Source organism: Narcine bancroftii, chromosome 8 (genome assembly GCF_036971445.1).
Source record: "Narcine bancroftii isolate sNarBan1 chromosome 8, sNarBan1.hap1, whole genome shotgun sequence".
NCBI lineage: Eukaryota > Metazoa > Chordata > Chondrichthyes > Torpediniformes > Narcinidae > Narcine > Narcine bancroftii.
Window position 1 is genome coordinate 157,593,388 of NC_091476.1, and position 16,661 is coordinate 157,610,048.

At 36.0% G+C, this 16,661-nt stretch overlaps 1 protein-coding gene across 1 annotated transcript; it reads right to left on the bottom strand.

Annotated features, from left to right (window-relative positions):
- Window positions 1-1,657: 1,657 nt before the first annotated feature.
- Window positions 1,658-16,109, bottom strand: mgst3b (microsomal glutathione S-transferase 3b). Its single transcript, XM_069895611.1, has 4 exons — window positions 15,849-16,109; window positions 11,538-11,660; window positions 9,228-9,300; window positions 1,658-1,808 (listed from the first exon to the last, which is right to left on the bottom strand). The coding sequence occupies exons 1-4, from the start codon at window positions 16,002-16,004 to the stop codon at window positions 1,708-1,710; spliced, it is 453 nt and encodes a 150-aa protein (XP_069751712.1). The 5' UTR covers window positions 16,005-16,109; the 3' UTR covers window positions 1,658-1,707.
- Window positions 16,110-16,661: the final 552 nt, after the last annotated feature.

Sequence of the window (16,661 nt, forward strand, 5' to 3'; positions counted from 1 at the left end):
TTTCTTTATGGCTCTCCTTAGGAGAGTTGGCTGAAAGAGGGGGGGTGGGTTTTCCTTTTTCTTTTTTTTAAAAATATATATAAAATATAACGTTCATGCTTTGTTTATTGTTATATATGTTACTTATTATCTGTACTTTGAACAAATAAATAAAGTTTAAAAAAAAAATAGCATGTTAAAAACATTGTTTGGTAATAGTACATTATTCACCTTTGTGTATAGTTCATTTCAACTGTAGCACCATCTAACAATGCCAAGCTCTGAGGCTGAGGAGCTCAATTTTTTTTCATCTGTCAAAGCCTAATCCTAGATTACTCTTTTAACTTGGTAGATTTGACAGTTGAATATTCCCCTTTATTTACTGTGAACCAAAAATGGAAATAGAAAGTTGAGTGGGTATACAAACTAAACCATTTTTGCAATAGAATAAAATGCCCTTTTGCTTCGCCTTCCTGACAACAAGAATTAAAATAACAAAGGGGCAGATGATTGGGTGAAGGAAAAGAAAATTTTTGTACCACTGTGTATATTTGAGTAGGCACAAATTTTATTTTTTATTGCATAAAGGAAATAAAGGAATAAATATTTTAGTGTTGTTTACAGTAGTTCACTATAATTTGTGTGTAGAATTTTACCTGACTCTCATTGCAGTTTCTTACTTGGATGGATTGTTGCTGCCATTTATAGATTGGTATAAAACAGTAAGAAAGCGGCTTGTATGTTTTTAAAGAAAAATAACTATCATTGGGCTTTAAAATTGACATTTCTTTAGAAATTAATTCTGAAACAGCCACATCAATATTTGTACTTGAAGAAATGCACTTTTGAGGAAATAATTAACTATAGTCGGATCCTGATAAATTGTTACAAAATGCATAAAATTTAAGGCAAAATTATACTTCAAGCTATTTCATTGTTTAATCTGGAAAATAAAGTTTAATTTTTTAAAATTTAAATTTAGACATACAGCACAGTAACAGGCCATTTTGGCCCATGAGCCAATTGACCTACAACTCCTGGTACGTTTTGAACTGTGGGAGGAAATCGGAGCTCCTGGGGAAAACCCATGCAGACATGATAACATACAAACTCCTTAAAGCTAGTGTGGGATTTTAACTCCGGTCCCAATTGCTGGTGCCATAACAGTGTTGTGCTAACCGGCCACCCTAAAATAGATAACTAAAAATAGCTAATGTACAAATCAGTGAATGTATATGAAAGATTGTCAAAAACTGATAAAGAATCAGACACGCTTCCATTAACTTAAGTATAGCCTAGTTTTCTTTCAAATGTTCTGTACGCTTATACCATTCTCCATATGTGCTTCAGATGATTTTAAATTTAAATCATAACATAATCTTGGGTCTTGGATTAAACTTTTGAAATAACTTGAGTTACTGAGCATCCTAAAAGGTGGAAAAAAAAAAGTAAACTCAATTCAATACTGCATATTCACTTTAAACTAGTAGAAAATACATATCCTTTAGCAAAAGAACAAAAATCACTTTGGCAGAAGAAGCCACGGTTATCTGCGTAATCATTTTTTTAAAATTAGAATTTAATCTTGTTTTTTAGTGTACCATTTTACGATGAACAAGAAGCAGGAATTTCTAAAATGATATTCGTTTCAAAATGGCTGGATATGTACAATAGCTGATAAATATCACAGGTACTTTTATTCAACCCATTGAAGTGGTAGAAAGTTTATCAAATTGAAATGAGGTTTTGAAAAGCAATGAATGTCGATAGGAAAATGACTCCCAGAGAACCAATGTATCCATAGGACCCAGCCATTCTTCTCTCTGGAACTGGAGAAAAAGCAGATAACATAGCTGAACTATGATCCAAAAATCATAAATACAATTTTTTTATACGAGATAGCTAATATTTTGAAAATCTAAATTGCAGGTTTTATATGGTTGAGATTTATTTTAATGAAGGATTTCACACAGAGGTTATTGAAGCCTTTCTGGAGTATGGGACCTCGATGGATGATAATGAGAGAAAAGAGTCAGGAATGGACAATTTGGTGGATGTGGCCAGGATTACAGTGCTGGAAGAGACCAGGCATTTGAAGCTGAGAATGATTTGAGAGGCAGTGTTATTTGTAAAAGGTGAGTCATGCCTAGGAATATTAATAAATTATTTAAAGTACAAATTATGGTGGAAAAGAGAAGGTCCACATCCCCTAAAATTATAAAAAGACAAAATGACTTGATCCAGTGTGTAAAAGTAGATGACACAATTTTCTTGTTTATTTTCAATGTGTGATGACATTGTTTAATGGTTTTATCGTATATGTTGAAGGGGGGAGGGAAGGTGGGGGGGGTGAAGAAAATGCCAATGTACATATTCAAGAGGGAAATGTTTGTATGTATTTTGATTGATATGGTTCATAGTGTGAAAAATTTAAAAAAGAGAAGGTCCAGACAGCAGAAGCCATTCAAGATTTCTCAAAACAATGAAATTGAAAGCTCATGAAACTGGAGGCAACCTGCTGGCTTGAGCAAGGAATAAGATAGTGGGGAAAGAACATGCGGTCAAGTTGGATCAACATAACAATCTGTTGGAGGAATCTGGGTTGAGTGGCGTCAGTGGAAGAAAAAGAATGTTTGAGCTCAAAATTATCTGCTTCGTTCCTCCAGTAGATTGTTTGTTGCTCCAGATTCCAAAATCTGCAGTCTCTCCTTTGTTTCTCCAGATGGGTCAATGCAAGATTTCACCAGTGATGAAATCAGTCATTTAATCATCATTCAAATAAATAACAGTGTTGTATCATACAGTTGTTATCCCAATAAATAGAGAAAAGTTGATGGATTATAACCTAAAAAAAAATGATCAAAGGATTGTCTAAAATGGCAATCTACATAAATGAACATTAAGGAACATAAATCACTGGTGGACAGGCAAATGAAATAGTATCTTTTATCTTGAAGGGAATAAAAACAATAAAGGGTGGATGTTATATCACAGCCTTACTCTAGCCCAAGTTCTATATTCCACCTTTCATAATACATTGGCCTTGGACAGGTATTTGAAGTGATTAATTAACATGACAGTTAATTTTAACATTCACAAGGCTTGTATTCATTTCAAAATTGGGGAACAAATCTTGATCAACTCGATGCTTGGGATGATTAGAGTTTTTTTTTAGGATGGATGGAAAAACAATTTCCTGTGCTGCAAGAACAAAGGAGCATTGCCTTGCTTCTCAATGCACCAATTCACCCAAAGGGTAGTGAAGATCTGGAATTATTCCAGTGAGTATTCAGTTTAATACTGATTTTTTTTTGTCAAGCAATGATGTTACAGGCTGCAAACCCACTCCATGAAAAGCTACTTGTAACAGATCTGTTTTAATATCAATCCTTAGTTTAATGTTAAAACTATATTTTATATAGATATGGTTTAATAAATGTTTTGGGTGTTCAGGGAAACAGATAACACATTAGCATTTTAAACACACAGTTCTTTGCAGCTAGTAGTTGGGTTCAGCATCAAGTGCATTTGGATTTTAAACATCATTGACCATAGAAGCCAGTTTGAAAGATGGATTGGCTGCCGATTGCAGTTGAGAAGATACGAAAGATTTTTAATGATGCCTCTGAGATAAGTGGGACAATGGATTGTTTGTTTGAGTATACAAGAAGCCATTTTGTTGGTAAATTCCAGACAGCCTGGAACCAGAGAGAACCATCAAACAATGTTAATTTGATTCTGTGAGTTAAATGGACAGAGTTTTTAATTTGTGATTTTTATTTATTGGAGGGCCAAAATATATTGATTTAAGTTTTTATATAAAGATATTTTTAGTATTTAGTAATATAGTAGATATGTCAAAGTTGAGGTTTGCTACTTTTAATGTTCGAGGATTAAATAGTACGATTAAACGTAAGTGAGTCTTGGCGTATATTAAGAAAATGAAAATTGATATTGCCTTTTTACAAGAAACACATTTGAATATGAAGGAAAGCGTGAAATTAAAAAGGGATTGGGTTGGGCATTATATTCTTCTTTATTTAATTCTAGAGCTAAAGGTGTAGCAATTTTGATACATAAAAATTTATCTTTTGAATTACAATCAATGGACGAAAAGGCAGGATGTATTCTTAAATTGAATTATAAGATTTTTAGTGAATTTTGGACTTAATATTTATGCTCCAAATGCGATGAAGTATTTATTTTGGATGCATTTTTATGATTGGGTCAAGCTAATGATAATATTTTAGTTGGTGGTGATTTTAATTGTGTTTTGGAACCTTTATTAAATCTCCGAAGAAAGTTTAAAAAAATCCAAGGTGGCAATCCAGGTCCAAGCATTGATGAAAGATCTTAATTTAGTAGATATTTGGAGACGCCTTAATCCGACAGAGAAAGACTTTTCCTTTTATTCATCTAGACATGAATCGTTTTCATGGATCGACTTCTTTTTAGTATCGGCACATTTACAAGGGAAAATACAACAAGTGGAATATAAAAATAGGGTGATTTCAGATCATTCTCTGTTATATTTTACATATGAAACTTCTGAGAAAATTCAAATTGCTTATCGTTGGAGATTTAATATAATGTTGTTAAAAATACAGAATTTATTGATTTTTTGAAAAAAAAACATTAATTTTTTTGAAAGAAAATTCTAAATCTGTTCAAAGTAAGTTTGTATTATGGGATGCTATGAAAGCCTATTTGAGAGGACAAATAATTAGTTATACTTATAAAATAAAAAAAGAATCTATTAGAGAAACAGATCGATGAGTTAGAAAAGAAATTTCAGAAAGATGCTACAGAAGATCAGAAAATAGAATTATCTAGGTTGAAACTGAAATATAATACTTTGCAATCTTATCAATTTGAATGTGTGATTAATAGGACTAAAGAACGGTATTATGAATGGGGAGAGAAAGCACATAAGGTATTGGCGTGGCAATTAAAGAAAGAACAGATATCGAGGACTATTAATGCTGTTAGGCGGAATTCTCTTATTACTTATAAACCTTGTGAGATTAATGATGAATTTTATTCATTTTATAAACCGTTATAAACATCTGAAGCAAAACAAAAAACTGGATCGATTGATTTTTTTAAAATCACAGCTGAATTTAACGATATTAGAGGATGGAGATATACAGGAGTTAGAAGAACCATTTACTGATTCGGAAATTAAAATGGCTATGCTGGAAATGCCGAATGGTAAATCGCCTGGTGATGATGGATTTTCGGTTGAATTTTATAAATTTTTTAATGATGATTTATCTATGGTGTTTGGGGATGTATTACGTCAAGTTGGAGAACATTATGATTTACCTGAGTCTTGTTCTAGTGCTTTAATTACAATAATTCCTAAAAAAGATAGAGATCCTTTGAAGGTATCTTCATATAGACCAATCTCGTTGTTAAATGTAGATTATAAAATAATAGCTAAAATATGAGCGAATAGATTGGCTAAATTTTTACCAAAGTTGATTCATATTGATCAAACAGGTTTTATAAAGAATAGATATGCTTCAGATAATATTTTGCGAGTGATTAGTTTAATAGATTTTGACAATCTTTAGATCATCCGATGGTGATATCCTTAGATGCAGAAAAAGCATTTGATAGAGTTGAATGGAGTTTTTGTTTAAAGTTTTGGAGAAATTTAAGTTTGGTCCTTTTATTGGATTAGGGCTCTATATAGTAAACTGGTAGCTAGAGTATTGACGAATGGTTTAATTTCAGAAGCTTTTAAGTTAACTCGATCAACTCGTCAAGGTTGTCCTTTATCACCAGCTTTGTTTGTGTTAGTGATTGAACCTTTAGCACAGTTGATAAGACAAAATACACAGATACAAGGTATGAAAATTTTAGATGAGGAGCATAAAATTAATTTATTTGCTGATGATGTATTGGTGTATTTAATAAACCCAGCTCAGTCACTTTTGCACTTGAAGGAGTGTTTAATACAATATGGACATCTTTCTGGATATAAAGTTAATTGGGGAAAAAAGTGAAATATTACCGGTAAGTGAAGGAGATTATTCAGTTTATAAGATTATTATTAATTTGAAGTGGACTGATCAAATTAAATATCTGGGTATAATTTTGAATGTTAATTATCAATCTTTATATAAATTAAATTATGCTCTGTTAATGAATAAAATTAAAACTGATTTGATTAAATGGAAATATTTACCTATTAATTTAATGGGAAGGATAAATACAATTAAGATGAATATCTTTCCGCGTATGCAATATTTGTTTCAATCTATTCTTTATTTACTTGATAAAAACTTTTTTGAGATTTAAATAAAATGGCTAGGAAGTTTTTATGGAGGGGTAAATTTTCAAGAGTGGCTTTAAATAAATTAACTTGGAAATAGGAGTTGGAGGATTACGTTTCCCACATTTTCAAAATTATTATGAGGCAGCCCAACTTAAATTTATTAGTTCATTGATGGATTTGGTATGGCCTCCTAGTTGGGCTAAAATTGAGATGGCAAGTATTTCTGAATTTGAAATACATCAATTTTTGTTTAGGTGGAATATGAATTTGTTACAACAATATAATGTGCCTATACTAAAACATTTAGTGAAGTTATGGATAAATAAAAATAAAATGATACATTCTCGGGGTAAATTATTGGCTTTGACTCCGTTGTATAATAATCAACTTATTTCTTTTTCAATACATAATCAAAGTTTATTGCATTGGAGATTTAAAGGTATGAAAAATTTGGGAGGTTGTTTTAAAGAGGGTAAGTTTTTATCTTTTAATCAGATGAGGGAAGATTTTGGTATTGATAAGAATTCTTTACTTTATTATCAAATTCGATCTTTGGTAAAATGTATGTTTGGTAGAGATGATTTTTACCTAAATTTGAGACTTTTCTTATGAAGGTACCAGAGAAGGGTTATATTTCATTTATGTATCAAATATTACAGAATGGTATGGATAAAAAGGGTTGGGATAGATCTAAAATTAAATGGGAAGTGGTATTGGTTTTATTTTTTTCTGAAGAGGATTGGTTAGATATCTGTTATGATAGTGTAACTAGATTGATAAATGCACATTATGCAATGATTAATTACAATTTTTTACATCAATTATACTTAACACCTGAAAAATTTAAAAAAATATGGTTTTAATGAATCAGATTTGTGTTTTAGATGTGGTGATACGGTTGGAACTTTTTTTCATGCTGTTTGGTCATGTATACATATACAATCTTTTTGGAAGAAAATTCAATTGTTTTTAGAATATCTGTATAAGATTAAAATAGTTTTAGATCCAACAGTATTTTTATTGGGTAGTTTGCAACCTCTGAAAGGCTTGGGATTAAATAAGTTTCAGCTTACTTTTGTATATTTACCTTTATCCATAGCAAAAAAATGTATTGTTAGTACGTGGAAAGATACAAATATGATTGATATTAATAGATGGCATAATGAGATCAAAAGATGGCATAATGAGATCAAATATTGTTTAATAATGGAAAAAATTACATGTTTTGCATGATAATTATAATTTTAAAAATTAATAAGTGGCTGTTATATTCAGAATATTTACATTTCAATTTATATTGATTAGATTTTAATATGTATATTTAACTTTTTTAATAGCCTTTCTTTTTTTATGGCTCTCCTTAGGAGAGTTGGCTGAAGGGGGGGGGGGGGTTTCTCTACTTTTTTTTATATATATATAAAATCTTCATGTTCATGTTTAATTGCTGTATATATCATATATTATTTGTTTTTTGAACGAATAAATAAAGTTTTTTAAAAAAAATTCAAGAAGTAAGCAGACTCTGGAACTCATATGGAAGTTAAGAGGGAGTCTGTTAAATCACTGATATGAAAGATTCTCTCTGAAGGACAACTCATCGGAAGAATTGTGTTTAAAGAGGCCTGAAGATACGATGTTTAAAAGTGCTTTATAATTATTTCTGAATTGAAAATTTAAGACCTTCGAGCAAAATGATTCTGAAGTTTTAAAATGGACTTTTCAGAGTTTTGGACTTTAACATACACACACATTTATATTTGTGATTAGTGAGGATTTAAATTTACAGTTTAAGTTAGATAAGTAAGAGAAATGTTATTATAGTTTAATAAAAACTATTATTTTGAATTTACCATTGTCTGGTGAATTTTGGCATTGCTCTTACTTTGTTAGTGTTAACAAAGTCTCTTTAGTCCCTAACAAAATTGAGAGGGTTGCTGGTTTGTGACATACCAAAATTCAGATCAGTCACAACTGGAATGAAAGACAAAACCATTTTGATCATCTGAATGTACATTTTTGTTTCCAGGAGAAATTGAAATTGCTGAGGCACAGAGTATCAATTTAGATCACCAAAAACAAATGTAATAATCACTTGATATTTAGTTCAAAATAGGTCACGTTAGTGTTTTGGATAAACTTATGGAGGATGAAAAGTTGCCTAGGAGAGGAATGCTTGAACCCAAAAGTTACAAAACCAGCCTGGAAGAGTGTTCCAGCAGCAGAGATTTGATAGCTGAGCAGAGATGAGCGTAATATACAGAGATGCAAATAATTAATTTTATGTCTTCAAGCCCGTATTAAATGTGTTTTTTGTATTAGCTTTTCTGAAACTATAGAGCAACTTTTGTTTGTTTTGAGGTTTGTGCATTTACATCATTGCCATCTCTGACACTAAACTACATTACTGTTTTTCATTAAAATACAATTATTTCAGATGGAAAATACATTGCTTTCTTGTCCACGCTGACTCTTCATGCAAGTTTTCTTGAGTTGGCAATGTCTATGTTTGGATCCGTAGTTGAATTAGAACTCCCTTCCAGGACTTTGGCTTTCATTGCTACATTACTCGAGGGGTTATCTTTTGTAAGGGATATTACATTGCAATATATTCCATTGAATTTGATAGGGACTAAAAAAAACCTGTATATCGTCTAAATTCATTTCCAAAATGACAGAGCCAAAGAAGTCAGCAGAAATCGTGGTTGAAGTAAAAACTCAATGATGGAGAAACCCAGCTGGTCAAAGATGTATCTTTGATACAGCAAAAATTGTTCATTGTAATTAGTGGGAATACTTGCTGAATTTGCATTGTACTCTTACAATATAATGTTCTGATTTGTTTTGATTCCTGTGATGTATATATAAAAAAAAACCCAATATTGTACTTTACTGAAAACAATCATTTATCTGTTTAATATTTTCCAGTCAAATATTTGTATAACAATATGGTTCAGGTAATACCTACCACCTGTGTAATATCCCCATGCATAAGTAAATCGACTGGTTACCCAAATGATTCCAAGCACTGAAGCAGTGATCTATGAAATATTAAATAAACTAAATTAACGTTCAGTGTGAGAAACATAAATTTGGTCTATTCAGAGGCGTAACCACAGTAACTGTTGTTTGCTTGACTAAAATTAACAAATTTTGTTTGTACTGAAAGTAGGCAAGATTTATTGTCAGAGTACATACAAAAAGAAAAAAAAGAAAGAAAGAAAAAGAAAACATACATGACATCACATACAACCCAAAGATCCTTTTTCCTGTGGACCAAGCAGAATTGGTAGTGCAAAAAAGCTGCTCAGTCTTTGGCTAAAGTTACAGCACTTTAAAGTGTAAAACACTTCTAATTAAGACATTTGGCTGATTTATTTTAAATATCAGTCATGATAGGAGTTACAAGAAAAACTTCTCAATCCAAAGAGTAGTAAGAATATAAACTGAAATGTCATGCCCAATTTTACCTGACTAGTATCATTTGGAAGAGGTAGTGCACAATTAAGTATGTCCATGGCCTGGGGGGAGAGTTAAAATTATTCTTTGACAAAGAAAATAATGTGTTCCTATTGCAAGAATCCTTCTGAAACTGTGATGGTCAGAGTTAACGATTCAAGAATCACTGCACAGAAATGGATTTTCCGAAAGCTGAATTGTCAACTGGATAATACAAATCATTTTTTTTTTGCTGGAATTCAATGAAAGTCCCATAATAATAAAAGCTCTGTTATCTAGCACTTCAGCAACTGACATTGTCCAGTAATTAGAAGTTCAAAGGGGACAACCTGGAGCAAAACCAGCACTGGTGAGGAAGCTCTCTAGCCATTATCAAGCTATTACTGTTGAAGTAGCTATGACAATATGAATGAGGGAGCAATGAGGAACATATGGAATGACATGCAGGCAGAATTGCAAAAACACCTGACTAATAAGGGGACACCACTGAGGGAGTACTCAATTTGAGATGGGGACATACCAAGGAAGCACCTGAGATGAAAAAGGATCAGTACTACGGGAGCAGCTGGACATCTGGGACAGCATAGTTCGTGTAGAGGTGAGCGCTATGCTATTACAGCACCACCGGCCCAGATTTGAATCGGTGCTGTCTGTAAGGAGTTCATAAGTACTCCCCGTGACTGCATGGGTTTCCTCCTTGTGCTCCTGTTTCCTCCCACCTTCCACATTAATTGGGGTATTTGGGCAGTATAGTCTCAAAGGCCACAAGGACCTATTACCGTGCTATGTATCTAAATTTAAAAATTTTACAAAAAAATCCCTTGCCACTGTCTTTTTCTTTCCTGCTGAGTAATACCAATTGGTGGTATTCTGAATTGCAGTTCCCTTATATTTTTAACCTTTAAATATTAAATAGAAGGTTATGGGTTTGAAGCAAGGAAAAATTAGATTCTTGTGGATTAAGTTTATATTGCTCAGCACAACATTGTGGGCCAAAGGGCCTGTACTGTGTTGTACTGCCCACTGTTCCATATTACTCTGGACTTTAAGACACCTCCCCATTTCTCATGGATCATAAAGCCTTTATGGGCAAGAATTTTTAATATATAACTATTTAACAGAAACAAGTCAGACCTTCAGATAAAAGATGGAGGAATTGTGTGGAAAGTCATCTGGAGAGCAGGATGATTATTTATGGCTGTGCCTATGATCAGACACGAGGGGTTGCAGAGTCCAGGGAGGGGGAGGCACCAAAAAAACAGGGAGACTGCCCCATATTTGAGAAGGAGAAGTAGAGAAGATGACCCTGTGGGGTGGTGACCATGGCAGCACACCAGTGAGAGGGTCTGAGGTTGAAGAATACACAAGCGGCGGACGGTTAGTGACTAGAGGTCAGGAACCCCATGTAGGCTGTGGGTGACTGCAGTCAAGGGACTCACGCCAGGCTGCTGACTGCTGAATAATAATGGCAGAAGGAGTACCAGGTATCAGAACTGGAATGAAAGAGGGTGCTGGATGCTTCCTGATCATGTCAGAGGTGTGCATTTGGAGCTTGGGTTGCTGATGGTTTGGACTGAAGTCTGTGTGGCTGCAGGATCGCTGGAGGTGAAGCCATGGACATTCAGTAACTCAAAAGGGACTCTCTTTTGCTTCTCTTTCTCTAGCTGTAAGGGGGTGCTGGGCAATTTTTGCTGATAGTAAATCTTTGCCTTACTGTAAAGGAAATTTTGTGTAATATCACATTTTCTGTTTTATTACATGACAATAAAATAATCTTGAATCTTAATTCAGACTATTTCTCTGAGCTGTATTCTCTTACCGGATAGACAACTCCAGCTATCAGTTGGAAGATCAGCCATTGAGGATATATCTCCAATGTGTTTTGATGAGCTCGTTGGATGCAGTTAAATATTGGATCTTTATCACTGTACATGTTTGGATACTGGAAAGAAATTGGGAGACATTATCACTAAATTTATGAGTAGTTTTTGTGAATACCTTGGCTTCAAAATTACATTTCCAACGTAGGCGAATGGAAAGTGAATCCACAAAAATTCCCATTTCAAATAAACAGATCCTCGCAAAACCACAGATACTGGAATCCAGAGTAAACAATGAGATGCTGGAGGAACTCTGACAGTATCTGTGGGGATAACTGGCCAGTCAATGTTTCGGGACAGACCTTTTATCAAGACTTGCCCCAACTGTTAAAGAATGTTTTGAATGACTTAGCACAATAATGTGCAAATGGAGTATAGATTTTGATGAGGGAGTAGTGGCAACAATGTAGCTGTGCATTTAACGTCTTAAACAAATTAAAATACATGAATTATTAATCAATATATCACCTGCCCTGGAGAGATCTCTTGAAATTTACAAAATTGCTAAAGGTTTTAACGGGTGAGATGCAAAGAGCATGATTTCCTCTGATTTAGTCGGGGGGGGGGGGGGGGGGGGGGTGGTATCCCACAATTTGACATCAAGGTATAAGTGGTTTGAGACTGAGACCAGGAATGATTTCTTCATCCAGGGAATGATAAACCTTTGGAATTCTCTCGTCCAGATGACTCAGTCTTTGAGTTCGTTCGAAACAGTGATCAATAGATTTCTGGGCATTAAAACAAATCAAGGGATATGAGGTCATGATCTCAATGAACAACCGAGCAGGCTTGAATAGAAATCTGGTCTAATCATGGTTTCTATCCTTACGACCCTAAGTACAGAGCCTTGTCCCATCAGGTTTAGATCATGGTCACCGAGGGCAGAATGAAACTAACATATGAGACCTCATGATCGATCACTGGCTTAATTACTTCCCCGCTGATTGCAAGATCCTGGGCAATCCCTTTAATTTAATGATACAGCACAGTAAGGGGCCCTTTTGGCACACGATCCCATGCTATCCAAATACAACCATGTAACCAATTAACCTACTAACCTTGTACTTCTTTGGAACACCAGAGGAAACTGGAGTACCTGGAGGAGACCCACATTCTTTCCCACAGCCTTAAAACTAAAATTCCTATGAAAACTAGAGCAGCTCATACATCAGACCGTGTGGCATCCACGACTAAAACAATGGTCTTAGTTATAAAGTATAAAACTTTAAAAAAAAACCCCAACAAATCAGCATTAACTACTTTGAATGGTTTCTTGCAGGCCAATGTTGTAAATGCATCGATGCATTTATTCAACCTTTGATTAATCTGTCAATCAGTCCCTAAAGGCCTTAAATAGGATGAGAAAATCTTGAAAGGAAATCAGTTGTTGCTATTGAGGAAGTTTGTTACCTCAAATAATAGCATTGTTATGAGCCCAAAGAACCCCAAAACCCAGGAGCAATAGATATTCACCACGACAAATGGTTACTTAAACAAAAGTTGTTTTTAATTATCTTTAAACATGAAAACAGAATCAAACTTTAACTTATCACTGTTAACTTAATTAACCTAACTTAACCCCCTTCCAATTCTAAGTGCATGTGTATGTAATGTGTGTGTAAATTTAAGAAAAGTTCTTTGGTTCACAGTTCAATCTCACTTCTCATTCTTCCAAGTTCACTGGTTGCAGGCAATTCTTATACTGTGCACAGAATTTAACATGTATTAAGTTCACCAGGCTTTGGTGGTTGAAAGGTAAATGGTTACCACTCAGGAAGGTTCATGTAGGTTTGCAGAGAGAGATATGTGGTTCTAGGGATTTCCACAACTGAGGTACCACCATTAGTCACCTCAATGTCTTGCTGATGAAACTGGCCCCATCAGGGTTCTCCAGATGATAACCTCTTTCTTTCAGGTTATCACAGAGTTCCTTTCTGTTCCACTCATTCCAAGAGAAACATCAGACAGATAGCACTTCCACCTATCTGCCACTCTGAAGCTTCTGTTTCAGTTCCAACAACCTGTCTTGTTACAGCATTCTGTGTCGCACACAGTCCAAGACTCCCTTCTGTCTCTCTCTCCTCAGATATAAACTCCCAGAAAACCCATGTGACTCTCTCACTTGCAAAACACCTAACCTTTTCCAGCAAACAATAGGAGTTAGTCTTCTGATCCATCTGTGGTTTTTAGGTGAACAAGAACCTCTCGATGACCTCTGAGTGAGCACTTTGCAGAGAGGACCAAAGCCTTGCAAAAAGGTCCAAAACGGACAACCTGGCTCTGGCTGTTCTTCCAAAACATGACAATTCATGACATCATTTTAATTAGCACCTACTTGTGAAATGTGCATAGCATTCCTCACAGCTCCTCTTCAAAGTACTGTGGATATGAATTCTCCAATATTTTAAATAAAATTTCTTTTAAACTGTGTGTATGTAAGTGACATACTTTTTCTATCACAGCATCAATTCCAATAATCATCTTTACTTTATAGTTTACGTGTAAAAAATAAACTGAGGCAATATTGCTTTATTAAAAGCAAAGTTCAAAGTTCAGATTTATTGTCAGAGTAAACAAAGAATCACTCGCCATGAGCATTGCCTGGCGCCCCTAACAAAAGGAAACAGAAAACCAAAAGAGAGCCATTACAGCAGCTCCGGCACCATTCCACATTTTTTATAATACCTTGGTTAGATGCCACTTAGAATATTATATTCAGTTCTGGTCACCTCATTGAAGGAAAGATGTGGATGCTGTAGAGAGGGTGCAGAGTGATTAATAAGAATGTTGCCAGGTTGGAGGGCATGCCTTCTGAGGAAAGGTTAAGTCAACATGGACTTTTCTCCTTGGAGTGACAGAGAATAACGGATGATCTGATAGAGGTGGGCAAGATGATGAGAGGCATTAATGATGTGGATGGTCAGAGGCAGTTTCCCAGGGCAGAAATGATTAACATGAGGGAGCATAGACTTAAGGTGCTTGGGAGTAAATACGGAGTGGGGGTGGGTGTAAGAAGCAAGTTCTTTTCATAGAAAATGGAAGGTACATGGAATGCGGTGCTGACACTGGTGGTGGAGCCAGGTAAGAATAGGATCTTTTATTAGATAGGTATATGGAACTGAAATAAATGGAAGGTTATGCAGAAGGGAAATTCTAGGCAGTAGATACAGTAGGTATTAGGTCAGCACAACACTGTGGGCTGAAGGGCCCGTTCTGAGATGTGGATATCTACAAACATACATGTCATTACATACAACTCTGAAACTGTCCAAAATATGAGCCCTGATTGTTTGTCTTATTCATTTTAACTGAATGAGCCTAAACTCCAGGTGTTGTTCCCCCACCAAAAGATTTTTACATAATCAGCAACATATGCCATTCTCATGATCTTTTATGAACTGTGAAGACCTCCCTTTGAGGAGATGGACCCAATGGACCTCTCCTTCAGAGGAAACTTCCTCACTTCTTACCTCGACGTTGCACCCCTTACCTTGACGTTGCACCCCTTACCTTGACGTTGCACCCCTTACCTTGACGTTGCACCCCTTACCTTGACGTTGCACCCCTTACCTTGACGTTGCACCCCTTACCTTGACGTTGCACCCCTTACCTTGACGTTGCACCCCTTACCTTGACGTTGCACCCCTTACCTTGACGTTGCACCCCTTACCTTGACGTTGCACCCCTTACCTTGACGTTGCACCCCTTACCTTGACGTTGCACCCCTTACCTTGACGTTGCACCCCTTACCTTGACGTTGCACCCCTTACCTTGACGTTGCACCCCTTACCTTGACGTTGCACCCCTTACCTTGACGTTGCACCCCTTACCTTGACGTTGCACCCCTTACCTTGACGTTGCACCCCTTACCTTGACGTTGCACCCCTTACCTTGACGTTGCACCCCTTACCTTGACGTTGCACCCCTTACCTTGACGTTGCACCCCTTACCTTGACGTTGCACCCCTTACCTTGACGTTGCACCCCTTACCTTGACGTTGCACCCCTTACCTTGACGTTGCACCCCTTACCTTGACGTTGCACCCCTTACCTTGACGTTGCACCCCTTACCTTGACGTTGCACCCCTTACCTTGACGTTGCACCCCTTACCTTGACGTTGCACCCCTTACCTTGACGTTGCACCCCTTACCTTGACGTTGCACCCCTTACCTTGACGTTGCACCCCTTACCTTGACGTTGCACCCCTTACCTTGACGTTGCACCCCTTACCTTGACGTTGCACCCCTTACCTTGACGTTGTACTTCTTCCTGGCGATGCCCACTTTGACTCCCAGGTAAGCCAGCATGACCCAGCTGTAAATGAACACCAGGATGACGTAGCCGAACTGAGGGGGGACGAGGTGAGTCGGGTGGGGGGTCGCGCTTTGTGGCGGCACGTACTGCATCGGGGCGGCGGGTGACCTGGAAGATGTACGCCCTGCAGACTCCGGTACAGACCGAGGCCGCTGATCCCTCCGCGGGTCAAAGGAGCTCGCGGAGGCGCGACCTCCCAGCGCAACTCCCCCTGGCGTCTCGGGAGCTGGTCATCACCCACCTACATTCCTGCTGCATCCACCCCTCCTGCACATAACCTGTTGGACTTCATTCCTCTTACATGAAAATTATTGCTTTACTTTCTCTTGTGGTTTTATTTTGCTGCATCTTTCTTTCTGGGTGAAAATTGTTGCTCTCTTCTGCAAAAAATTAAATGTTTATCCTGTATTTCTACACAGTGAGTTCTGGTTAAAGATTTGTTTTCCATATTGTTGGAAAGTTCTGAATTCTGATACAGTTTCCCCCTCAAAATTCTTTCATTTCCATCTCCATGGGTAAACATTGGTAAATCCTTTCGCTCTGTGGATGAATTGTTTGCTCTGGTTGGATATAAACTGTTATTTGAAAACTATTATCCTTCTTTCCCCTCTATATCATTTAAAAATTCTCTACATTGATGAAAATTTGTTTTTTTTTCTTTCTGTGTGCTTCTCATGTTTTCTTTCTTTTTCAATTTTGTTATTTTACTATTGAGAAGTTTAGATTAGTTTATTAAAGGTTACGTTGCT